The sequence below is a fragment of the Dermacentor albipictus genome, chromosome 2 (genome assembly GCF_038994185.2).
Source record: "Dermacentor albipictus isolate Rhodes 1998 colony chromosome 2, USDA_Dalb.pri_finalv2, whole genome shotgun sequence".
NCBI lineage: Eukaryota > Metazoa > Arthropoda > Arachnida > Ixodida > Ixodidae > Dermacentor > Dermacentor albipictus.
The window spans coordinates 84,400,588-84,428,140 of record NC_091822.1 but is presented as its reverse complement, the minus strand read 5'-3'; the positions used below and the strand labels follow the sequence as shown (position 1 = coordinate 84,428,140).

Below are 27,553 nucleotides of genomic sequence, written 5' to 3'. Positions count from 1 at the left end.
CGAGCCCACGAAGACGAATTAACAAGCTGGAAGATTTTTGAAGAAAAACTTCGGGAACTGTTCGGCGACCCCTTCGGGCGCACGGTCGCAGCAAAATAGGCCCTTGCTACGCGTGCTGAAAGCCCGAGAAAGCCATACGGCTCATACATACAAGACGTCCTGGCTCTTTGCCACAAAGCTGACAGGAAAATGTCTGAAACAGACAATATGGCACACATATTAAAGGGTATTATTGCCAACGCCTAGAACTTGCTGGCTTTCGGCAACGTTTCTGCTATTGACGCCATCATCGAAGAATGCCCAATTGGAGTCTGTCATACCCATCGTTTTTAGATTGCCCGCCTACTGCTTGGTAAACGTAAGCACACTTAGCAAAAAGATAATGACCTTTCATATTACGCATATCTCGACAAGTACGAGAGGCACTTTCGTGTTGACGTTGATGTGTTTGCGACGCGTGTCCTGCTGACTTGTAAATGCTGACTTGTAGCCATTGCTCACCTGTCAACGGCAGCTTATTGAGAGAATTACAGAGGCCAAGAGAGAGGATGCGTACGTCCAATAGTTATTAGCTCACCTTAATGGAGGAGCTCTCGCAAGCACGTTTCCTGCAAATCAGGCGGCGACTACAAAGCGCCAGCCTTCCCTGCCCATCAGGTGGTCGGAACAGCTGGACGTGTTGGAATTTCCTGGCCTCCGAACGGGGCCTCCGGCCTCCCGCCTTATTTTCACAGCTCATGTCATTGGATTGCACGAGCGGCACCAGTATTTATAGCGGCGACACACACAGAAACGCGAACCACTCATTCCTGAGGCCACTACTGCGCCTTCACGGCCACGTTATCAGGTGAGCTTTCTGGCCGGTGGCCTGAACGAGGGTTGTTCCTTGTGTTTGTGCCGTGATACAGGATATCGAACCTTTTTGACAAAACGTAATTCTTCGCAGCAACGTTAACGAGGTTATCTGCGCGCTCGCTCGTAACGTTGTTGCTCGCGCAATAGTATTCTGGTATGCCCATCGTGGAAACTTTATATTTTTGGAGAAATTTGCTTCAGAACCGGGCCAAGTTATCGAATCGAAAAAGAAAAGAAATTGAATTGAGTAAGAGTTGCTCTCCTTGGATTACTCTTCTGTAACGATAATACCTAACCAAAGTAAACACTGTTTCTGGAATATGCCCGCATTATTTCCTACAAATAAGCACGCAACATTTTCAAGTGTAATGCAACCGCTTCCTTTCGTGGACTAATAGAGTAACGTCGGTGCAAGGCCCAACAGTTATATAAGGCCTACTAACAATATTGAAGCTAAAGAGCACGGACCTTTAGGCTAGTTGGTTACGCATAGCAGATCACGGTCAAGCGCGCACAAACAAGGGCAAAGTGAGGCGCAGAAGCGCTTGTGTTGTCTACTCCTCACTTTGTTCTCGTTTGTGCCTGCTTGACCGTGATCTGCTAACAATGTCGCACATTTTCGTGCCCAAGGTGTGGCTCTACGAAGTCTTACCTGACGGTGCTACACTGCCGTCTCTATCAGTTTGCGAAGCAGGTTCTTTGTGTAAAGTTTTTCGACTCGCTGCACCGTCATTTGTCATTTGTTTGTTTTCCTTGATCCGCGGTGGCCGTTGCGTCGTTCTTACGGTAGACGATGTCAAAGAACGACCTGTGCGCATCAAGTTCTGCTCCATGTTGAACACTCTTTATTTATTTATTTGGTCATACTGTTAACCCTCCAGTGAGGGTCGTTACAGGGAGGGAAGAAGAACATATACATTTCATGAATACTTCAATGAGCAATCATGAATCAGAATTCAAAATTTGTACACCATTTCTCAAAAACATATCGATACCCAGCTCAAATTGTTGCACGTTCACACTCTCCACAACATCACTTGGCAGTTTGTTCCATAGTTCAATTACATCAGGAAAAAAGGAAAGAGGTTATATGAAAGAGGTTGTTGATTTCAAGTTCGTATCGCAAAATCCGGAATTCAGCAGCACTTTTACGTAGAAATATTTACGTTACGTAGTTCGGACAAGACCCCTCAATATCTGGAGCTTAGAGGAGTGGCTTCCTCATTACAACACTGCTGCCTACACAATATAGAACCTACGTGCAGCACATTCTCGCAAAATTAATTCACAAAGTTACCGCATCCTCCTTGTACTACCCCTATCTCGCCCCTTGCAACATTCGAAAGTGAAAGGAGACAATAAAAAGAAGTGTTTCAAGGTTGCAAGGGCGTGAAGAAGAAAATGACGGAAGCATTCAGGTGCATGAGGTTGCAGGAGATTGTAACAGTTTTGAACAGTCGATAAAGCGGTGGGACTAGTCATTTTATTTTAGGGAGAGTACTACGAAAGCTTTTATTCGTTAGGAAATCTACGCAGCATGGCGAAAATATTAACAAAAAAGATTTGCATTTGGGTCCCCCCCTGGTATGCACCTAATAACGAAGAGAGTGGGCAAGCGGACGACTGACGCTGGAGCTCAGTTGGTAGATCTCCTGACCCGGCATGTGGATGCTGGGGTTCTGGCTCCCACAGGTAGCAATAAGTTATCACGGCTTCTACTTCCATACCGCTTTTGCTTTATTGCGCCCTTATATTTGGTTGCGATAATATATGTGCCTCTCCTCTGCATGCGCGAGGGGTGTGGGTTATACAAGAAATAGGAAGGAAATGTATTACGAGCTTGTACAATATATTTGCTAATCATACAATGTTAGCTGAAAGCATGAAAAATGCAGTAATAGAAAACGGCATACATAAGTAACATTAGAAAAGAAAACAACCAATAGCAGTTCGATCAAATGCCTGCTATTACACTCTAAAAACTAGGAAGGGTATCGCAGGAGTGAAGCGGCTGGTTCACTCTTCAAAGCGTCGTTTTACTCTCGCAAAATGTCGAGGAGAGTGAAATGCATTGTTCACTCTCTCACCAAGGAGAGAGTGAAATGTGCTTTTCACTCTCCCCCTTCAGAGAGAGAGAGTAGTTCTACTCTTGCGGCAATAGAGAACAAAACGTAGCGTGATATTCTGCTTCAACTGTAGGTGGCTGGCCCCGAACATGGCAATGTATCATTCATGCACGCTGAGCAAAGAACACATCGTTTTGCTTCTAAGAGAACAGGCCGCCGCAGTTCAAAGGAACGCGTAGCGAGCGCTCTACTTTTTCACTCGGAGTTCTCCACCGCGCGCGCGCGCGCTCAAGATCGCGGAACAACACAGCACCGGAGAAAGGTGATGTTTTATTGTGTCTGTAGCTCTCAATTTACTCATCACGGCTTTTCTTTGAATGCCTCAACCGTTGAGCTTCCTGCTTCTGCTCCTCCAAGTACATTTCTCGCCGGTTCCATGTGTCTAAAACTGGTATCTGCAGCTCCTTTGTAATTTGAACTTTAAGGATGTCGCTTTCCTTCTATTACCTCCACCGACAATTCTCTGTGACATGCGAAGAATGTCACAGAAGGGAAAAAAAAACACTTGGCAATGTCTGCTATGTCTAGCCAAGTGTACAAATTTAAGGACTTTCCAGTACTTCTAAAAATTCCAGGCTTTTCAATGCCTTGAAAATGGCATTTTAGAAATAAAGGGTTTTCAAGGATCGCTACAAACCCTGGTTTCTAGCACCTAAATAATTTTACAAGCTTATTTTGGCATGGAGTTCGGAAATTCATGCTTTTTAGCTAACGCTGCATCATCTCTGTACATTGAAACCACGAGAGCGCAACCATTTTGGAGTAAAGAAAAATACTGAAAGCTTTTAATACCACTCTTTTTCTATGGAGCTTCGTATTGCCTAGTTAGGTTTACGAATGTGCCTGGTTTTTGTGGGCGTTTCTTCGACATTTTCTGTGAGAAGTAGATGACTAACCCCCGTATTCAGAAATGTATATTAATACAAAGCCCATGCTTGACTTTATATAAACGACGCCTGGTGCGAACGTCCCCCAGACGCTCACTGCCTTTCTTTTGGTGCGTTCACGACTTGCGTCATTTAGATCAAGCATGGGCTTCAAGTTATGATGCATTTCTGAATATGGGGGTAAGCGTGCGCTATTTCGGGCAACGCATTGTGCCATTGACACTGAGAGGAAACGGGGAAAACAAACTTAACGCCCTATACTCCTAAACTTTCGCGTACCTGTGGTGTGCGTGTATCGTGGAAGAAGAAACAGCGCTAACACCAGGACGAAAAAAAGCATCGACCACACCAGCGCTTCGTGGTGTTGTCCATGTTTTTGCGTCGTCCTTGTGTTGCGCTGTTTCTTCTAAAATGCTCAACCAACTAGCCGGCAAGTCTATCCTGTGCATATATATTGAACACACGTATGAATGTAGATGGTCTTCGAAGCTTTTAGAACGAGCGCTGCCACAGGATACGAGCAGTGCACGCGTAACAAGTGGACACATTACTCATTTAAACATGCGTGCCAATGCATGTGACGCGGCTATCGGCATAAGCAGTCTCCAAATGCTGGAATGCGTGCTCTTCAAAACGCTAACGATCCGCTGCTAATGCAGGACAACAGCTCACAGCGGACTGAACCAAACTCTAAACTAATGCACTTGAAAAGAACGCCTACACGGCAGCGTGAGGCACGTCGAAATGCCTGGTACTGGCTTCGCAGTTGACCACATACGAATGGAACTGGCGGAAAAAATAAACAGAAATGCTCACCAGTATACGCGCGACTTAAATTCACATACGTGGATGGTTGGCACGATACTTTGTATCCGCGTATTTTCGGAGAACATATAATGCATGGACTGGAAAAGCACTCGATCGTGAGCTGAACGGCACATTTGTTATTTTCCTGGGGTGACGACAAGCCGTGAATAGTTCTCACGTCGTCGTCTACGTTGTATTCCTCCGTTAGTCGTAGCAAGGAATGGAAATGATGCAAACGCAAACGTATTCCAGTACACAACAGCACAGCACACTGCAGAGAAACTCCAACCACCGCAGCCGATTCCTCAAATACATTTGTTATGTATATAAGCTCTAAAACAACACGGCTGAGCGTGGTGGCTTTGTGGTGTAATGGTTAGGATGTGTGCTTTGAATTGTATAGATGCGAGTGTACGCGGGTTCGAATCCACGTGATGTATAGAGCAATGTGGTTCTCCATAAGTGTGTGATTCCCACGACTATTGTGTTCTAATTAGATTATGTGTCTCCTGATTATGAAATATGCGGATTAAATGTGAATTTGCTTTTTTTTCTCCGCAGTGGCGTTCGGGACACATACGCATAGGCCGATTACGAGCCGTCACGACTTATGGTAGGCAGCAAATAGCCAGGAAAAATGACTTTAAAATCCTGCATAACATTGCTCACGCCTATTCTGAAGGCCGCTTGGAATCGGGCCACTGAGTCTGAGGAGCCGCCTAGAGAACGGTGTATCAGCGACCCTAATTTGATCTGATTTCCTGCCTGCATGCGTGGCCAGGACTTCGCTAAGAGGGTATTGGGAAGAGTAGTTGCACTCTGTTTGGGGGAGTAGAAGTACTCGGTCTGGTGGAGTGCCGTTACCCCTACGGTGAGAGTATTACCACTCTGCGGAAGAGTACTAGCACTCCCTGTGGGAAGAATATTATCACTCTGCAGAAGAGTACTAGCAATCCCTTGCGGCGGAGTAACAAAACTCTGTCAACAGGAGTTGACCTACTCTCTCTCAAAGAGGGTCGATCTACTCTCGAAAAGAGAGTGAAATATGGGACAAGCCGCTACTCCCTCAAAGGGAGTGCCCGGCACTCTCTTAGTTTTTAGAGTGTATACAGTGTTAGCTAGTGCTTTTCGAAAAGTTTCACAGTTGTTAATGGAAACAATATCCGATGGAAGTTCACTCCAATCTTTTGACGTACGTGGAAAAAACGAATGTAAAACATATGGCGCGCTACATGCATCAATTTTAACTTTATGCTGATGATCAGTACGGAAAGATAAGTAATATTGCCGCGACGTGAATTTCGGATGAAGAGTAGGAGGTGACGCAGCTTAGGAAAAATCAATGGCGGGAAATCCTGCGACGCGTTGCCAGAAGCTGAAGCCGAGATTTGATTTCGTTGAAGATACGCTCGCAGCGCGGTTGTAGCTCCAGAGAAGAAAAGGAGTTGCGTTGTTTTGGATTAGTTCAAGGGATTGGATTAGGATTTCGTGAAAGTGGACCCGTATGATTGCAGCGTATTATAATTTTCGGCATACCAGGGTTTTATAAAGTAATATATATATATATATATATATATATATATATATATATATATATATATATATATATATATATATATATATATATAAGCGGGATTTCTTCAAAGTTCAGCACGCAGGACCCGGCATAACGTACTCAGACAAGAAACGACGAACCTTTTGGAAGACGTATTTGCTGAACGTTTTCGGCTAGTGGACCAGCCTTCGTCAGAGTACAGTAGCCACTGTTCCTGTACTGTACTGTACGTTACTGTACTCTCATGAAGGCTGGTCCATCAGCCGAGCACGTTAATACGTCTTCCAAGAGGTTCGTCGTCCCTTTCCTGAGTATGTTACGCCCGATCCTGCGTGGTGAACTTTGAAGAAACCTCGCTTCTATACATACATATATATATAAAATTACTACTTTATAAAACCCTGGTATGGCCAAACGTTAAGTGAACACGTTTTCCAAAGGGTTCGTCGTCTCTTTGCAGCGTATCTGTATAAGCTACATAGTGACTCACTGAATATATTCCTTAGCATAATTTTCTGCACAATTCGTGTGGTTTTTGCTAGACATTTAGTCTATTGGTTCTTGTTATTCTGTTCGAACATATAACAGAGGGTGTTTCGACTTTGGCAGCGTCGATCGCTCTTGAAGCAGTACACGGGCATATACTGGTCATTTATTTGACGTAAGATAGCCTACTACATGATGACTGTAACCTAATGGATGTTTTAAATCCATCACCTTCACCACTTCATGAGATAAATTTCTGATACCCGCGCATAAATGACAACAAGTGAGGGAGGAGATGGCACCATCACCCTTGCTCAACTGCTAGAGCACCCCACGCGTTATAGGGTGGCGGGGGATTTGCCTTCCATGGGCGGCACGTTGTCCTTGCTACCCCCTTCACTTATCTTTCATTAGAGACATCACTTTACTGCCTATTTCATTTGTATCTATATTTATTTGGCACAGCCCCATATGTAGGACAGATTATCTTTTGTTAGTAGTACATCCTGTGAAAGCGGAAAACAGACAACGCATTTTCCGCACAAGATATATAATTCACTGATGATTCTCCTGTCTGCTTTTTGTGCAGTATGGGCAGTATGATGCGAGGATGCTTGACATGCCTTCTACTGTTTACTTTCGCTGCGCTCACGCTAGGTAAGTACGTCATCATATCGTATTAAAGTTTCATATTGCTTGCACTCACACTTACAAGGGCTTTTCGCTGATTACTGGAGGCATTCGTGCGGATAAAGGCGATTTCAAGTACTTCAGTTTGTTGATTTACTGAAATTTTTTTAGCGGGGTTACGATCTTAACAGAAACGGAATGTTGAGTGTTCTTTGATATTTAGTAGCTGAAAAAAATGACACCGACGACAGTTCCGGGAGAGCCTAACGCTGATAGGAGTTTCAAAAGAATAAATAGTAAATACTGTTTATTCTGACATGTATACATTTATAACAGTGTATCATGCCAACGAGATGAGGCAAAAGAAAACAAACAGAGCATGTTTCCTAACTAGGGCTAGATCCAGGTTCGCAAAAAAAAACAAAAACGAGTCAGCAGTGGGGTCGGCAAAAAAACGTTCAATAACAGCTCAGTTCAAATGCATCGCATACATAAATTCATCAAAAACATTTACCAGTTACATGCAAACCTTCGCAATAAATGTAATACGACTAATATCGCAACTGTTTGAGCACCTTTTGTTATTCCTTCATTCATGACAAACAAAGACAGTGTCTTGTGTTGAATACCAGTGTTGTTGTATGGCAGTTTTCTTTTGTTTTCTATATTTTTCTTTTTCTTGCTGTTTTTCCATGCTAATGTGTATTTTAAAATTCACTTCCTGTTTGGGCCTGTGCAAAGGCCTACAGTATTGTTAAAACAAAAAGTAAATAATAAAATATGAACAATTCCATCTTATGTTAACAATATGATCAATAAGCATAACCAAATAAAAAGATAAACACTTCAAGCTAAATTTCAAGTAAGATTAAACCATGTGCATAACGTTGCATATGGAGTGTAATGAAATACACTTAAGCAAACAGAGGTAGACATCGCAGTTGGTAGGATAGGAGCACATGTACAAAAAAAAAAGAAGGACACCAGGGAGAATGCACACGTACCTACACAAAAACGCTTCAACCTGTGTAGAAAAGTAATCTTACTTTCTTTTGAATATGGTATACAGATCTGCTCAATTGTGCGTTTTCCACTACAAAAGTAAAACTATTACATATTTCTATTGCTTGCTGATGTAGTAATTGATTGCCATTATTTGTCGTCGGTCTAATCGAAACAAGTCAGATCGTTCGTAAGTTACAGTGGATATCACGGCTGAGGTACATATTGCTGAATGAACGAAAAACTTGTTTAATACGATGATAGATAAGACCTACTAGTTTAAATTTACAGTACTCACTAAGATGCACTACGTGAAAAGCAGAAAAATAAGTTATTATAGCTACCTGGCCTTATCGTGAATAGTTTAAATGCTTTGTTTCATGATTATAATTTTTTTCAAATGTCTTGTTACAAGTGCCCGAACGTACGTTGTAGAATGTGAAGTGCGAGTGAACAAGAGAAAAGAGTAGCTGCTTTTCTACGGAATATGGAAGAAGATGGTTAATGTGACTTATAACAAATTATGGGTCGAGCCATTTTCATTTTGACATAAGTGACGTGATCAGACCAGCTCATATCGTTGCGGAAGTGTACAACCAGGAACTTGCAACTATTATTGCATGCGATTTCGGAATAATCAAAATGGAGCTTGGGGTGGCGCTTTATTGCTTTTTTTGCATGTAATAGTGTGAAATAGTTTTTTATCTATTTAATGTCAATTGATTTACCATCAGCCAAGCCTGTCAAGCCACATATTCGCTTGATGCTCAAGTTCCTTTAGGTCTGAGCCAGAAAAGAAGACGTTAGTATCACCAGCGTATAAGATAACGCTCGAAGTTGGAGAAATGTTTACGAAGTCATTTATACACGCAGTGAACAGGAGAGGTCCTATTACGAATCCCTGAGGTACGCCATATTTTAATGTTCCACGGTCAGACCAAATGCTGCTATGCAGCCTTGTGTACTGTTGTCTTCCAGTCAGGCAGCTTTGTATTAGGTCTTTAGCGATGCCACGAATTCCGTAAGCTTGTAATTTTGTTTGTAGAATATCATGTTGGAGCGAATCAAACGCTTTGCTGAAGTCAAGGAAGGTACAAATAGTAAGAAAGTTTTATTCGAATGTTTTGAATTAGGACATTTTTAAAATAAAGTTATGCGGTCTCAGTTGACTTGCCGGGTTAGAAGTCATATTGATGATCGCTTATCACAGTCTTGGAGGAAAAGAAACCAAAAAGGCACGTGTAAATTATTTTTCAACAACCTTAGACAATCCTGACAGAATTAAAATTGGCCGGCAAATGCTGAATTCTGTTTTCTTTCCGCCTTCGAAAACAACAGTAACACGGGCTACTACTAATTCGGGAACACTCCAGTAAGCAATTTTTCATTAAGTATGTAAGTCAACGGGCCTATGAAGCATCCAACAGAATGTTTAGTTGGCAATGGTGAAAGGTGACCATCCTCAGGAGCATAGGTATTTCTTAGAGAACCAATAATGGCTGTAATTTCTGCTTCTCTTGTTGGTGTCAGAAATATCGAGTCAGAATTTGATGTGTGCACGTATGACATAAGGGAGGTACTAGTGGGGAGAATATTTGAGGCTGTATATTTGCCCGCCTCCAGGAAAGGTGCATTAAATTGTTTTGCTAATGCGACTCCAGTATGAAGAAAAAAAACAATTTATCAGCACTTCAAGAGGTGGTGTGTTAGTTTTGTTACCTATGAGAATTTTAATTTCTTCCCAGATCTGCTTAGGGTTGTTCCCTATGTGCGATAACTTTTTTCTGTAAAAGGATGACTTTGCTTTCTTTAGATCTGTGTTTAGTATATTACGAAACTTCTTTTACTCAGCTGATATCTCGAAACTTCTTGTTTTGAGAAAATCGGAGAACACCAAGTTTTTTTTATTTTGCTCCTACGAAGAGAGCCTTAGTTATCCAATCTTTTCGAGCCTTTCTGTGCTTTCTAATCCCTTAATGATGATGATGTGTGGTATTTTGTGGCGCAAGGGCCAGGTTTGGCCAAAGAGTGCCATGACTGGTGGTAGTGTTAAGGATGTATTATGGAAGATGTGACTTGGCTGTAAAGTGGCCTAAAAATAGTCGCTGTAAAGCGCGTAAAATTTACGTGCTATAAAATTATGGTGATGACTGATGACGAAAACTATGAACTTTAAAATCCATCGTAAAAGAATGATGCAATGTTTAAAATATGCAAGATGTTAAACTGCGTACAGCACTACTGCCTCGCCAGAGCCCTTGAACCACAAGGGCCTAGAGGCATGTGCTATTGAAAATAATTATCGCAGCGGCATCCTCTGGAGAGAGGAAGCGCTACGAGCGTGTGGGGCTAATAACATGCAACACAACATCTTTCAAAAAACCTAGGACGGCGTTGGTGTCAAAGAGTGGTTCTGCACCAAGTAATATAACAGGATGAAGGGGGATGTGGTGGCGGTATGCTAAGAGAAAATGTTTTTTTTCTTTCGGATTCGGCTTCCCGACACTCCAGTAGGACGTGGATGACGGTGAGCCTCTCCCCGCATCTACCACAGGTTGGAGGCTCGTTTCCCGTGAGTAAAAAGTTATGTGTGCCAAAAGTGTGTGCTATTCTTAGACGGCAGAATAGGACATCTGTCCGGCGGGATTTTGTTACAGGAGGCCAGAAACCTAATTGTGGCTTTATTACATGCAGTTTATTATTTATTTCTTCGTCCCACATGCGCTGCCAGTGGCTTCGTAGTTTCCTTCTTAAGAAAGGCTTCAGGTCTGTGACAGGGACCGAAGCAGTAGGATTAACTGCATGCAATGAGATTGATGTGGCCATCTGGTCGGCTAGAACGTTCCCCTCGATGCCCCTATGTCCAGACACCCAGCATATGATCACATGTTGGTTAGATATATATGCTTTGCACAGTGCGGAGTAGAGCTCATTAAATACTAGATTTTTGTGATTACAGAAAGACATCAAGGCCTTCACAACACTGAGGGAGTCCGTATATATAACTGATTTCTGGAGTTGTGATTTATTTATATGCTTTACGGCCGACAGCAGTGGGTAGGCCTCAGCCGTAAAGATACTAGTTTCCGGGTGCAGTACGTCGGATTCCGAGAAGGATGGACCGACGGCTGCATAGGACACCCCTTCGTGTGACTTTGATGCGTCTGTGTAGAACTCCGTGCAGGAGTATTTGTACTGGAGTTCCCGGAAATGCATCTTGATTTCAATCTCTGGAGCATGCTTTGTGACTTCTACGAAAGATATATCACATTGTATGAGCTGCTACTCCCACGGAGGTAGCAGCTTGGCTGGATGCATTAGGGGAAGCTCGAGGAGTGGAACGTGCATTTCTTCACTAAGCTCCCTCACATGCAGCGAGAAAGGCTGTCTTACGGAGGGACGATCGCGAAAGAGTGTAGCACATGTCATGTCACTAATGGTATTAAAATAGGGATGTTGGGGGTTTGAGCGCACTTTCAGAAAATATGTATGGCTGATGTATGTTCTCTGCAGATGAAGTGACCACTCATTTGATTCAACATATAAACTTTGTATGGGACTTGTTCTGAAAGCGCCATTGGCCAGTCGGATTCCTAGATGGTGGACCGGGTCTAGCATCCTTAGGGCGCTCGGGGCTGCAGAATGATAGATCACGGCACCATAATCTAGTCGTGATCGAATGAGGCTCTTATAGATATTCATTAGACACTTCCTGTCACTACCCCACGTAGTCTGGGATAGAAGTTTCATTAGATTCATTGTTTTCAGACATTTTTGTTTAAGGTGTTTAATGTGGGGGACGAAAGTGAGTCTATAGTCAAGTATGACACCTAGAAATTTGTGTTCTTTGTTTACAGGTATCTGTTGTCCACATAGTTCTAAGCAAGGATCTGGGATCATTCCTCTCTTTCTTGTAAAAAGAACGCAAGAGCTTTTGTTAGGATTGATCTTAAATCCATTCTTGTCTGCCCACATTGAGACTTTGTTCTAGCCCTGCTGTACCTGTCTCTCGCAGACTGCGAGGTTACAAGATTTGAAAGCTATTTGTATGTCGTCCACGTAGACAGAATAAAAGATTGCCGGTGGTAATGAAGCGCGAAGCGTGTTAATCTTCACGATGAAGAGTGTGCAGCTGAGTACGCCTCCTTGGGGTACCCCAGTTTCCTGTATAAATGTACGCGACAGTGAAGGACCTATTTTCACTCGAAATGTACGGTTCTCTAGGTAGCTCTCTATAGTATTTAGCATATTGCCGCGGATACCTAGCGCGGAAAGATCGCGCAGGATTCCGTACCGCCAGGTTGTGTCGTACGCTTTTTCCATATCCAGAAATGCAGATAAGAAAGATTGCTTGTGCACGAAGGCATCGCGAATGCTCGCTTTGATGCGCACAAGATGGTCGTTTGTAGATCGCCCTTCCCGAAAACCACATTGAAATGGGTCAAGCATTTTACTGGACTCTAGGAGATGCACGAGACGGCGATTGATCATTTTTTCAAATACCTTACAAAGACAACTTGTCAGGGCTATCGGGTGGTAACTAGCCACTGAGGAAGGGTCTTTGCCTTGTTTCAAAACCGGGATCACAATGGCTTCTTTCCATGCAGTCGGGAGGTATCCCGCAGCCCAAATGGTGTTGAAAATTGTGACTAGTGTAACTTGGGTGTCTTTATGTAAGTTTTTGATCATTTCATACGTGATTCTGTCAGATCCCGGTGCAGAGCTCTTGCATGCGCTCAAGGCAGCTCTCAACTCGGCAATGCTAAAAGGACAGTTGTATGGTTCATTATGTTGACTTTTTCCCATGAGTGGCTTACCTTCTTCTATTTGTTTATATTTCAGAAAGGATTGCGAGTAATGGTTGGCACTTGACACGCTTTCAAAGTGCTCCCCAAGTGAGTCCGCCTGATCTTGTAGGGTATCGCCTTCTGTGTTTACCAAAGGGAGTGCATATGCTTGTCATCCTCTTATCCTATTGACCCTGTTCCAGGCTTTGGCCTCATCTCTGAACGAGTTAATACTCCATAGAAAGTTCTGCCAACTTTCTCGTCTGGCCTGTCGGCGGGTTCTCCTGCCTTGGGATTTTACTTTTTTAAAATTTATAAGATTCTCCGCAGTGGGGGATGCGCGCAGCAACCCCCATGCCTTGTTCTGATTCTTACGAGCGATCCTATATTCGCCGTTCCACCACGGTACACGTCGTTTGCATGTCAAACCACTTACTTCGGATATGCATTTTGATGCGACATCTGTTATGAAGGCTGTAAAGAACTCGAGTGCAGCATCAATTACTAACGAAGACAGCTCAGCCCATGAGATACTAGTAAGAGATTGAAATTTCTCCCAATCAGCTGTCTCAATCTTCCACCTAGGAGCGTGTGGTGGATATTCGTTTTCTTTTGGAGATTTTAGCAGTATAGGGAAGTGGTCGCTTCCATAAGGGTTGTCGTTAACTTCCCATTCAAGCGCAGGCAGTAAAGACGGCGAGACTATGCTAAGATCTATTGAAGAATAGGTTCTGTTTGCAAGAGAGTAATATGTGTGTTCCTTTTTATTCAACAGACAAGCACCAGAAGAAAAAAAGGAACTGTTCAACAAGACGTCCTCGTGCATCTATACGAAGGTCGCCCCACAGGTAGTTATGTGCATTGAAATCGCCAAGAGCAGCATAGGGTTCTGGCAATTCATCAATAAAGGACTGAAATTCATGTTTGCTTAGTTTATAATGTGGGGGTATATAAAGTGAGCAAATAGTGATAAGCTTGTTTAGCAGAATAACTCGAACCGCCACTGCCTCAAGGGCCGTTCGTAGCTGCAAACGTTGACAGGCTATGCTCTTTTGAATTACAATGGCGGCACCGCCCGATGATGCGATAGGATCGTCGCGATCTTTGCTATAAGTGACGTGCTGTCGAAGAAAATTTGTGTGTTTTGGTTTTAAGTGTGTTTCCTGTAAACACTGCACTTTTGGATTGTGTTTGTAGATGAGTTCTTGTACATCATCAAGGTTTCTAAGGAGACCTCTGACGTTCCATTGTATGATTTGTGTATCCATATTTAGTGTAAATAAGTGCTGTGTGTAAGGAAACGGAAGTGATGCATTAGATTACAGAGCTCTTTCGAGGCCCTGTAACCGGGGTTTTGCCTTTTTTGAAGCGTTCGAGGGAACCTCGCCGCTCCTTAGGCGCTTGGCGCGCCGTGGGAATAGGTGTTGTGTCCATTGCCTCTTGTGAGGTGCCGGACACGCGCTCTTGCGAGCGAGAAGTTTTTCGGGAGAGTCTCACCTCGGAAGGCAAAACCCCTGCGCCCACCTGCCCGGAGGTCGATGGGGCTCCCTGTGGAATTTGGCTGCGCCGGCTGTTGCCAGCGCTGGGAGGGGCCGGGGAGGTCGAGGCAGCCTCGGCTGCGCCTACCTTCGGGGCCACTATCGGTACTGCGGGATCGCTGCGTGTAGCGCAGGTTGCCGCCGATAACTCTTGTGGGGCCGGCAAACCAAGGGTAGCCTGGCCGGTTTGCTGGTTGGATGCAGTAGGCTTACCTACTTCCACCCTGGGGGCAGAAGCCAAAGGTGCCTGCTCGCTGCACGCGGGCATGGCACTTGGCATTGGCCACTGCGACGCCGCCCCCCGACGCGCCGCATCATCATAAGGTGTGTTGTGGAAAGGAGAGCACCTTTTACGGGCTTCCTTAAACGAAATATTTTCCTTGACTTTAAGGGTGATTATATCTTTTTCTTTCTTCCAGTTTGGACAGGAGCGTGAGTAAGCGGGATGGTCACCACTGTACTTCACACAGTGAGGTGTGTCACTGCAGTTGTCGGAGGGGTGGCCCTGCACTCCACATTTTGCACAAGTTATTTGACCACGGCAGCTCTGCGAGCCATGGCCGAACCTCTGACCTTTGAAACACCTTCTAGGGTTGGGGATATATGGTCAGACATTTAATCTGATGTATCCTGTTTCGATAGTTTCTGGCAGTGTGCTGGATGCAAATGTTAGGATAAGATGCTTTGTGGGGATTTCCTTGTTGTCTCGTCTAAGTATAACACGTTTTACTTCAGTGACATTTTGTTCTTTCCATCCTTCCAAGAGTTCAGCTACTGTCAAGTCTAGGAGGTCTGCCTCTGACACGACTCCCCGTGAGCTGTTCATTGTTCGGTGTTGTGTAATAGAAATTGGTATGTTACCAAATGTCACAAGACTGCCAAGCTTTTCGTACTGTTGTTTCTGAGGGATCTCAAGGAGAAGTTACCCGCTAGCCATTTTCGTTACCTTATAACCTGACCCTAAGGCTTCGATCAAAGATTTTGCTACTGTTAATGGAGAAATAAATCTAGCTTGTTTTTCAGGACTCTCACTGTGTACTACGTGGTATTTTGGATACGTCTCTTTCGTGCGGTTGAAAGAAGTGCTTAAGTCTTCGGTGCGTCACCTCTTCTGAGGGTGACGATCAAGTAGGCGGGGAAATGCGGGTGTTCCCATAGTAATTTGGTATGTTTTCAGCAGCAATGGCGGCCACCCACCATGGAGCCCAACTTGGGGACGCTGCAGGACTTAACGGGTAAGGCTGCAGGCGCCAACCGTGCACTGCCGCTATAACCTAATATATTATACCCAAGGGAGGGCACATACACAAGGTTAACCCTTGCCGCTGTAGAGAAAGGAAGTAAATGGAAGAGAGAAGAAGACAGGAAAGATGAAAAAGGCGAGAGAGAAATACGAAGATTGGAGAGAAGGACAGGAAAAGGCGACTGCCGATTTCCCCCGGGTGGGTCAGTCCGGGGGTGCCGTCTACGTGAAGCCGAGGCCAAAGGGGTGTGTTGCCACCGCCGAGGGGCCGTAAAGGTCCAAACACCCGGCATTGGCTCAACCCCCAGGATCCCATTTTCCCCGGACACGGCTAAACCGCGCATGGCTACACGCGGGAGGGTCAAACCCTCGTGTGCTCGGGTACGTGGTGTCGCAGCACACCAAACGCCTGCTGACGCAGACGCCCCTGCGGGGTTCTAATCCCTTAGGTTTCGCTAACTGAAGCATGCTGGTGGTGCAAAGGATATTTTAGTAATTACGCTGGAGCAAGCTACCTGCTAGAGAAAAGATATCGAGCTCGCAATTGCGAATTTGCGCTTTATTAGCATTTATTTATCTACTTATTACTCCATATTGACACTCATGTTCTCTTAGATATTGTTACGTTTCGCCTACGACGCGCGGTGTAGCCTGCGCGGATGCAGCGGACGCCGGGGCTTCATTCAAAGCGGCGGACATTTTGGCCCGTTCGGAGCGGCCGCGACGCATCCCCGCCGAGCGCGTCCCGGCATGTTCAGTGCCACGTGCCTTTGTGTGTGCGTGTGTGTGTGTGTGCCCACGCTTGTCAAAGCGCGGCAGCCGGGGAGAGGAGCTCCCCAAGTGTGAAGCGAGGAGGACTGACCGGCGCCGGCCCGGCTGATGCGTCACTACACTCGTCTGTACATGTCTCAGTCCGTCCGTGCCTCGCTGTCACGTGGTGTCGTCCCGTGACCTTCCTTCTTGCCCGCGACGCCAAGAGTATAAGAGCAGCTGCCCCCGGACGCCAGGAGGGAGGCTCCTATTTCTTCTGTTGAGTAACGTGCTCTCCCGTCTCTCTACTTCGGTCGACCTGACCGCCCGCTCTTTGCGATGCTAGAATAAACAAGTTGTTCTGTTAGCAGTCGACTCATGCTTTGCTGGGACCTTCGGATGCTTCCAGTGTGCCCCAGGCCGCCAGGCCAACGCTACTCTTGGGGCTTGCGACCCATTTGCAACAACGGGCGCCAACGGTCCGGTTGCAACAACGGGTGTCAGCACTGAGGTTCCAACAGCCGGTGCCATCGGTGAGGTTCAAATAATATGCTTTTTTTAGTATTTCACTCAAAAACGTTTTTCTCGTTATGCCTATTTAAACGTGGAGTTTTCCAATGCTATATTTTATAGCCCGTGCCACGGGGCATCACATATTTTGCAGTGCCTGTGAAGTAGGAAACATTTTGGACAATCAAACAAGATACCAGCTCTAATATGAAATGCTCGATGCGCGTATTAAAAAGCAATAAAAAGATTTATGTAATGTCACGACGTTTCATAACAAAAAGAAGGAACACTGCTGGTCCAACTGAAAGTTGTTACATAATTTGCTTAATCTGCGACATTTTGTTTTGACATGCTATTATAAAGTGTCGAAAATGCTAAACGGTACGTCAATCAGGTTTTCACAGGTACGGCTTCATTTTAGAGTACTTACAGGCCATCTGCCGTAGAGCAAGTGAGCTTGTCACTTCTTAAGCATTAACAAAGTACTGCAGCAATTCAATTGTACTCTACAGAATAGCAGTAATTGCATTGGTGCAGTTTTCCTCTAGGGCGGATGATTTGTGTAAATCGAACAGTGTTGTTTTACTCACACGCCGAAAATGCAAATGTAGTAGTGCAGTTGTAACTGAAGCCTCTGCGTGGGGATGCAAGTAAGCCGTTGCTTTAGGCGAATAGTAACTGAAGCCTTGTCTCCGAAATCGCTCATGTGTGAGATTGTAAAGGAGTGTACGTACGCCTGCTTATGTGACAGGGCTCATTACGAGTTCTGGTGTGCCTTGTATATAGGCCAAGAAAACTAAAAGCCAGCTATAGATAAGCAAAACTTTACCATTCTCAAGACAAGGGAAAGCTGCTTATAACCGCTGTTGTATTGTATCCTTCATTTGGAGAAACTTTCAGAGGACCGTGTAAAAGCTTTCTTCTTGGAAATGATTGCATTCTTCTTAAGTCCCATTTATTTGCGTGGACAGATGATGTAGGCATCCATAGATGCTAAAGCAAGGTTACGGAATATAGAGAACGGCTCATCTGTTCTTTCTGTTCCCTTCACTGTACTGAAAAGTTTTCCTTTACAGTTTTCATCTAGGGCGGATGATATGTGTAAATACAACAGTGCAGCTTTCCTCCTCTAGCGGCTTAAGCGATATACTTTCTGTACTCTTCGCATCAGTTCAAAACAATAACCATGAACCGAATCGAGCCTACAATTTTGCACTGCTAAATTCTGGTACTTCTTTCTGAATAAATAATGCCTCTCTTCGACACCGATGTTTATCTTCTACTGTATGCCCCAGGGAATGTCAACAGGAATGGTTCTCTTTGAACAGTGTATCCTAACAAGAGCACGTTAAGTAACGTGAAAACATTAGGAGAAATAAAGATGAAATTGTACCAATTTTCTTAAACAAGGAATTCGTTCAGTGATTTGCCTGTGTATTACAGTTTATACTTTTGAATTTTCATTAGCCATAATATCGACTCACGGAGTTAGTGCTTCCTTAAGGTCGTCATATTGCGACAATTTTTGTTATTTGGCTAAAATAAACAAAAAACAACAGCGCTACTGCACTGTTTTCCACACATCAGGAGGACTGTTTTTGTTAACAGCATGTCAATGATGTCTAAGAAATATTTGAACCATGCCTGAAATGACTACGTTGCTCCAGACCTCTCGCACAGCTTGCGTTCAAGCTTTAAAAAACAGTACCGATATGTTTTAAAGAGTGACACAGAGTTACAGTAAACAAAGTGCGTGACGCAGTTGAAGAGGACATTCTTCACAATAAATATCTCCCAAACGAACTCGTCTTCGTTAGTTCCTGCAGAGAAAAGTTGCAGGTGAAGGCCCTATAGGCCACATATCTTACGGCCGCTGATCAAACTGTCCTGTAAAGCATTCAGTTAAAATTTAGGTCATTTTAAGCAAGGTATCACCATTTGACCCCGTACTTCAAAACAAAACTGTAGCGCTAATATAACGGCTAAACAGCATACCCTAAAAACAAGCTAAGAATGTCGTTTTATAAGCTCTTTGAACATTGATATTATGATGGTGATTTAAGCATCACTGGCTAAAGTCATTCTGCACTTCAGCATCCTTCTATGAAGAGGATAGAGAAGTCACCGATGACGGCGTAATGGTAAGTTTTTCGAACAATATTGTGCAACGCAGGGCTTTCGGCAATATCGTTATTTAATTAACACATATATTATTTCCATTAACATTTCAATTTGTACTTACCGTATTTATTCACGTATAACCCGTACCAAAATGCGAAAGAACGCGTTCAAAAATGGAGGGTGCGAGCTATCTGCGAGTTTTTTCTTTTGTTTTTGAGTTTTTCTTTCCCCCGTGTAGTTCGCCATCCCCATCGTCATCCACGCTTGTCAAGCCGATGAGGGGCCAAATCCGCATTCATAGTCCGCTTATTCTTACCGACGCCATTGGCCACGTTTTTTTTAACCAGCGTTGTTGAGCCTAGTGTCAGACGCTGTATTGTGCACTACACCCCAGTTTCCACTATTTGCCTGCTTTGTTTCGGCGTCATGAGTGCGACTCGGCGGCTGTTCTTCACAGCGAAAGAGAAGCTAAAGATTATAGCCACTGCCCAAGAAATCGGCGACAGAGCTGCTACGAGACAGCATGACGTCGACGAGTAGTGCATTCGTGACTGGAGGAAGAAAAAAAGAATCTTGAAACAACGAATGGGGACAGGGAAGCGTTTCGTGGTCCGAAGACTGGTGAGTACCCCCACCTCAAGATGCAGCTTGCCAAGTTCATTCAGGAGCAGAGAAGTCGTGGCCACGCTGTTTCGACTCAGATGGCGCAAATGTAAGCCCTGAAGTTGGCCCGGGAAATGAAGATTCCACGAGAGTTTCATGCAAGCCATGGATGGCTCAGCGCTTCATGTGAAAACATGGATTCTCTATTCGGCGGCGAACAACCATGTGCCAGCGGCTTCCTGATGCCTACTAGGAAAGACTGTTGAACTTTCAAATATATGTCATCGCACTTCGGAAGGAGCGCAGCTATTTGCTGTCTCAGGTGGGAAATGCTGACCAGACACCTGTGTACTTTGAGATGCCGATGGACATGATCATGGAAAAAAAGGGCTCCAAATCAGTCAGTGCGCTGACCAGCGGAAATGCTAAGCTGCGCTGCACAGTCATGTTATGTGCTTTGGCTGGCGGCAAGAAACTGCGCCCATATGTCATTTTCAAACGCAAGACGTAACCTAGCGCCCCAGTGCCCTTAGGAATCCTTGTGCGTGCGGAAGAAAATTCCTGGATGAACAGTGGCCTAGTCGGTGACTGGCTTCGAGTTATCTGGGAACGAAGACCTTGCCGCACGCCGGTCAATGCTCGTACTGGATTCCTTCCCAGACCACTGCACTGATGCGGTGAAGGCCCGCCTCGCCGAGACCGGCACCGACCTCGTTATAATACCTGGCGGCATGACCTCCATGCTACAGCCACTCGACGTTTGCCTGAACAAGCCGTTCAAGGCACATGGGAAGCGGCTGTATGCTCAGTGGATGGGCAACGGCCTTTACGCCCTGACGCCGACCGGACGGGTGCGAAGGCCCGATATTCCATTGCTGTGCCTGATAGTGGATGCGTAGAAAGCGATACGGGCCGACTTGGTGCGTAAAAGCTTTAAAAATGTGCCGTCAGTAACAGCTTGGACGGTTCCGAGGACGACTACGGCTTTGAGAGTGGTGATGCAGCCTCGGATGGCAGCAGTGAGAGCGGCGACGATTGAGAATCGGATAACCAGTGACGTGGTGGGGGTAGTTTGAATAAATGTTCTGCAAACGAAACGCGCAGTTGTATCTTTCTAGTGCTCTTTTTTTTTTCAGGTAAACGTGCGGGTGATACGCGAGGTTCTTTTTGGGTGGAGTTCAAAGTTAGGGGTGCAGGTTATACGGAGGGGCGGGTTATACCCGAGCGAATACGGTACTTCCTAATAACCTATTCATAAATGTTAGCGCTTTAATAATCTCATGCTTCTCATCGCAAGCTCTTAATTTCTTGCAGAAATAAATGAAAGAAAGACACACTGAATCAATGTCTCAACTATAGCAAAGACCTTGAGATCTCGTAATAAAGATTACAATTTCGTCATGTTTTCTTACTTGTAATTGTCCATTCCCCATACCTATGCGAGTTTCGCACGAGTTCACCTACTTCATTGTCGTTCTACCCTGCACGGCCAGTTCATCGCAGCAACAAACTATGTATTGCAATGCGCTGACCTCCGTAGTAAGCTGATATTGAGCTGTGTTTTGAAAGAATTTATTCCAGTATTTTTTCCATCGCATGTGCATAAATTCGAACCACTCTCCGGCTGGAGTTACAGCGGCAAATGATGGTTACCCTTATCGTGAATTTAGAGAACATTTGCCATAGGATCGTTCCTAGGCCGGGTGGTTTGCTATTCTTGAATGTTCTGATGAAACTATAGCAAATGAATAGAGAATCAAACAAGAGGAATCACTTGAGAAGATACTTGATATAGGGGAGTATAACATAAACCTATTCATATATGTTTTTATTCCAGTCTCCTGACGTGAAATTTACGTAACCGCCGACGCAAGCATTGGGCGGTGAACAGAAGCGTTGTCAGAAGCGTTGTCAGAAGCGTTGTCTGAACAGTCCAATGAAACACTGTCCTCGTTCATAGGAGGTCACTTTTGTTTGCTTTCAAAACGAATAACATTGCTTACGTTGTCTTCTAACCTAATTGGCTGACAAGAGGCGAGGAGCACACTCAACTGGAGAGGGTTTGGATGAGGCCGAGTCAGCGCACTGAAAAAAGATAGCGGATGAAGGAGATGCCAGCATCTGCGATTGGTCCGCTTTGCCTTACTAAGCTCGCGGTGGCTTGTCCAAAATCGTGGTGGCGTGAAACGAAGGGTTAAAAATGCCGCTAAAACGGATCCTCAGCAAAGAAGAGTTTGCAGAGCGACGTCGAATACGTGCCGAAAAGGCTCGTTAACGTCACATGGCCACGCAAAACGTTTTGTTATACACAAATAAACCCATGCTGTCCGGCAGGTGTGAGGAGCCAGTGCCTGAGCGATCGGCGGCAGCCATTTCCTATTCCTTTCGGAACGGGACAGTCACTGGCTACTCAGACAAAAAAAAAAGCAGTTTTGTTCGGCATAATAATGCATCTTTAACGCGAACACATCACTTTGACGCAATGAGTTTTCGCGGTTTTTGGACGTCGAGTGACAGACAGGTGAAGTGTTTGCAGCCTGAAACCTTTTCACCTTTAGAAGAGGGTTAATGGCGAAAAGGCGTTGAGATGAAATGAACACACACCAGACGAAAGCCCACAGGGCTAGTACGCTTGCCTTTCTTAGTCCTAGTGTGGGTTATAACAATTTTATCTTGAAATGAACTTTATATTGAAATGAACTTCAGTTGCGAAAAAGCGTCGTCTCAGAAATAATTGTCTTTCTTTTGTTCGGTGGAATCATGCATAATCAGTGTGTACACGACATGTCAGATTGGGAACTATCCCAGTTTTCGTGACGTCGCGTGGCAGACAGGCGAAGTAGGGGCGGTTGAAGAAAGTTTTGGCCAATCGTGGAGGGCTGACTGCACAATTGGAATAGTAAAGTTTGGAATACTTTACGTTATAGCGCCCATGGTTGAGTGAAAGGTTGAAAGACATAGCGCAAGAGATAACGAAATTGGGAAATGGCCTTCAGTTTATTTTATTGAAAATTGTTAAGATATGTCGCTAACAATTTTAATCCAAGAGCGGCGGCGAAAGTCCTTGTGGGTGGTAACACGTATTACCAAATGAACATCAATCCGTTGAGGCCTGACAGCGCTACTAATTAGGTGCCTTTTAACGTAAAACTGTTTAGTTTTTGGTGCACAAACCATGATCCTTTGCTACGGCGCACACTATCTCAAAAGGTCCTAAGTTTGTGGCATTTTAAACGTATTTTTCCAGAATCCTGTAGCCAGAGTAGACGAGATTGTCATGAGTGCCCCTCCAGATCCAGGTACAAAATGAAGAGCCTTCTTCCTTCCTCCCGCTTTCATTCCGCCTTCGAATTCCCCTTGAGACTTAGGAAGGCCTTTTCTCGATCAAGGATCAACAGCAAGGGGTTCCGACAAGGGGAGGCCCGTCAGCCGACGGCAAATATGCTACGAGGCCGCCACATCTTTATATGTCTGTCTAAATTCTGATTTGCCACAAGGTATATTGAGCCGAGATTGGCAGAGAAACATAACCTGGATGGAAAATGCCCACATTTGACGAGACCGGGATAAATCACACCAGACGAAAGCCCACAGGGCTAGTACGCTTGCCTTTCTTAGTCCTAGTGTGGGTTATAACAATTTTATCGAAAATGAGCCTAGATGAGTACGATGAACCGTTCCGTCGTCTACATGGTGCTTTGCTACGTGGCTACGCGCGTTTCTCGCGTCCGTCACTTCTCGGGAGCAAGGACAAATGGCAGATCCAGAGGCAGTAGGCAAAAGCCAGCGTACAGAGAGCACTTAGTCGCGTCGGGAAAGTGTCGAACCGGTGTTGCAATGATGTATTCCGCTCATGCAGAGTGACACGACGGCGAGTCAGAATTGTGGTGGAATCAGAGTACACATACAAGCGCATTAGGCCGCACGAAGATTACGTATGCATATTTTAATGTAAGCCTTCTAGAGTCATGTGTAGATTGCAAACAAGGCGTTGAGCCACTTGCGCTTGATGTGAGGGAAGTGCAAAGCGTAAATCTAGGTGCTTTACGAGGCATGCATATATATATATATATATATATATATATATCTTCTCCCGGATGAAATAACTCCCATGTTGCAATTTAGAATCTCCGAACGATAGTGACAATTCACTTCCATTTTGGACGACGTATAGCCTGGCAAGCAGAAGTGCACTGTGATTTCTACGAAATTGAAGACCGCGTAATAGGCGACAGAGAGGAAATTTTTAGTCATGTTCTTGGGACGAAAGCAAGGTGGGTTGTGAGCGAATGAACAAGACGGCCTGGTCTATTATCTGTGTAGAACACCTAACAGGGGATCAGTCAGCGCAACTGCTAGACGATATAAAAAAAAAAATTCGAGTTGTTAGCTAATGAAGACGAGCACCTGGGCGAGACGAGACGAGAGAGTGAAGACGAGCACCTATAAGTAGCGGTGGGGTCAGAAGGGTAATTAAGAAATCAATTACCCTTCTGGTAATTGATAAATCCGCAGAGTACAATAAGCCTCTCTATATGGCTCTCATAGATTACGAAAAAGCATTTGATTCAGTAGAGATACCAGCAGTCATAGAGGCATTGCGTAATCAAGGAGTACAGACCACTTACGTAAATAGCCCGGAAGATATCTTAAGAGATTCCACAACCGCCTTAACTCTACACAAGAAAAGTAGGCAGATACCTATAAAGGAAGTGGTCAGACAAGAAGACACATTCTCTCCAATGCTATTCACTGCGTCCTTGGAAGAAGTATTCAAGCTTTTAAACTGGGAAGATTTAGGAGTAAAGATCGACGGCAAGTACCTCAGCAACCTTCGGCTGGCCAATGACATTGTTCTATTCAGCAACACTGCAGACGAGTTACAACAAATGATTGAGGACCTTAACAGGGAGAGAGTTAGACTGGGGTTGAAAATTATTATGAAGAAGGCAAAGATAATGATGAATAACCGGGCAAGGGAACAAGAGTTCAGGATCTTAAGTCAGCCTCTAGAGTCTGTGAAGGGATACGGTTACCTAGGCCAACTAATCACAAGGAACCCTGATCATGGGAGGAAAACTCACCGAAGAATAAAAATGGGTTGGATCTTATACGGCAGACATCGTGAGCTCCTGACCGGACGTTTACCGTGAAAATGGAGGTATGCAATCAATGCAGTTTACCGGTGCTGACATATGGGGCAGAGACTTGGAGACTGACAAAGAAGTTTGAGTACAAGTTAAGGACCGCGCAAAGAAGGATGGAACGAAGAATGCTAGGCACATTATCTTCAGATTATTGCAGGTCCCATCGATAGCTATTCAGTGTGAACTGAGTGCGTCTGCGGTAAAGGTACTTAACTAAACCACGAATAATTTATTTTCATATCAACGCGAGTGAAGCTAACAGGCACGACGCGCAAATTGATGTCAGCATCAAATGGTCAAATCACTGTTTAATTGTTCATACTTTCTGACTCTATATAACGAAAAACATTGCACGCTACAATAAATGAGCGATTGAGTACCGCCCTTTTCATTACAATTAGAAGCAAAGCATGTTGACGCAACAGCTAACTTTTACAGCTTCAAATAAATACATTCGTAATGTTTTTACTTCATGCATTAGGCCACGGATTAGTGTTCTCGACAATTGTTTTGTGTTATGAAAATGCGTTATTTTTGTGTGTTAGCTCGTGATATTAACAATACACTTCGTTTCTTTGTATTCATGGAAAATTGCAGAATGTATTGAGGTATTCTGGTTTCTACTAAGGAAAGGTCCCCTCTACAGTCTGTTGACTGTGGCAGCTCTCTCATTATATATGTATAATTCACATTTATAACCACATTCCTGCAGCACACTAGTAAACTGAAAATTATGGCAACAAAAATATGCGAAAGTGTTGCCCTGCTTATAAGGAAATGAACTAATGCTCTGACTGAGCTAAGTTTGAGCTCCAGGTGGACAGCAAAATGTTTTCTCAAAAGAAAAAAAAGCACGTTTGCACATATCTAAATATATTTTTCCAGCCAAAGACGACCAAAAAGAAGGTAGATCCTTTGAAGACCATCCTTCTCCACGATTCCCGCCAAGAAGAGGAAAACTAGGACGTACCTGCAAAGGGCGAGGATGTTCATCAAACCTGCCGGTTCACTGAATATTACTTTCTCTTCATAAACGACCAATAAAACTATCAGGTGAAGAAATAAATCGGCTGCTTTCTCATGTGCTTTCTCGGATCAACTTCACAGCTTTGTCCGCAATTAGAAGGTTAGTAGGAGCAGTAGCGAACGAATTTCTATAAACACAAATGAAAATGACGGTATGAAAATGCTTTACGACCACTGATCTAGAACTTGCCACAACTAGCGCATTAGACCGATAACCTTGTGTTAGAACATGATACAGTGTTTCTTTCAGCGTCTGCTGAGAGATGAACTGTTCTTCCTGTTTAGTTTTGAACAGACTGTATTCAGATATTCGGTTGTAAGATGAAGTATTCTTTCAAATTACAATAATGTGTTACGTAACTTACGTGCTATTTTGCATTTCATGCTTCTGATTAACTCTTGCTGACACTGCTCCCTGTCTGTCGCGTTTTCTGATATAGCTGTATTCCGGCACTCACCTGGTAATTTCGCGCCCACCTGTAATGTTAAAGGCCGAATAAAGCCTTTATAGTCTAAATAGTAGGTGCAGCGGTGGCGTAGAGGTAGAACACCCGCCTCGCGTGCAAGAGGTCCGTGGTTCGAATCCCGGTGCCGGCAATTTTTCACCGGATAAAAAAAATCCGCGTGTTGATAAAATTGCACAAACAGGCCTAGAGTGTGGGCTGATCCCAGTGACCAGAACCGGTAACGCACTCCCTCACCAGAGCAGGATTGGCCACCCTGGTGCAGTATTTGGCCACAACCTCCTATATGAACACAACAATCAAACCCCGGCCCTCAGTCCCCAGCAGCGGCGAAGCAACTGATCACGGCGGCGGTCAGACCTGCGACGCCGTGAGGTGGAAATAGTCTCCGTATTTCATCTCAAACAAATATTCCGCCCAACCCTTAACGCCAAAGAAGACAGATCGCCCATGCCACGCCGTAGGGTATATATAATCACGAACTCAGCTGCGTCATGTAGTAGCCAGCTACATACGTCCCGCCTAATCTTCTCTTCATGTACGTTGATGCGTATCCACGAAGCCGCATCGTAGGAGGCTCGGCGAAAATTCAAAAGATTTTCTTTTCTTTTCACGAGCTAATAATTTAATGTTTTATCTTACTATTGGGAGGAAATTGTTTTACCAAACACTCCGACCTGGTTTGTTAATACGCACATTGTTTCCACAACAAAATGCTTGTTGTTTATGTTAAATGAAATTAAAAAAAATGTAGCTGCGGTAGATAGCGGGACTGTGCTCGTCAAGCTAGACTGCGGTTAGCGGCAGCCACTACTTCACCAAAAAATCGAGACGCATAGTTTGAAAGTTGGGCACAATTTTCTTGTAAAGTTACTAAGTAATAAAATTTACGAATTGCAGCCGGTAAGTAACGAGGCATTAAATTTCAAAAGAATTTTGAGGCCCGAAAAACTTTCTAAAAATCCGTTTCCAAACTGTGCACCGAAATGCGTCGGTGTTACAATTCAATTTATGCG

At 44.4% G+C, this 27,553-nt stretch overlaps 1 protein-coding gene and 1 long non-coding RNA gene across 3 annotated transcripts in view; both read left to right on the top strand.

The window, feature by feature from the left end:
• The first annotated feature begins 722 nt into the window (after positions 1 to 722).
• Positions 723 to 27,553, top strand: part of LOC139055985 (uncharacterized) — a 97,452-nt gene continuing 70,621 nt past the window's right edge. Inside the window, exons 1-3 of the mRNA XM_070533713.1 lie at positions 723 to 847; positions 7,306 to 7,373; positions 19,271 to 19,317. Coding sequence (XP_070389814.1) covers positions 738 to 847; positions 7,306 to 7,373; positions 19,271 to 19,317 — 225 coding nt within the window. The 5' untranslated portion in view covers positions 723 to 737. The remainder of the gene's footprint in view (positions 848 to 7,305; positions 7,374 to 19,270; positions 19,318 to 27,553) is intronic.
• Positions 10,860 to 17,360, top strand: LOC139055984 (uncharacterized). 2 transcript variants are annotated; one of them, XR_011512069.1, is made up of 4 exons: positions 10,860 to 10,920; positions 13,191 to 13,243; positions 13,911 to 16,945; positions 17,076 to 17,360. It is a non-coding gene; the product is annotated as an uncharacterized lncRNA (long non-coding RNA). The 2 variants fall into 2 exon arrangements; XR_011512068.1 differs by lacking the exon at positions 17,076 to 17,360 and having other exon boundaries at positions 13,911 to 17,033.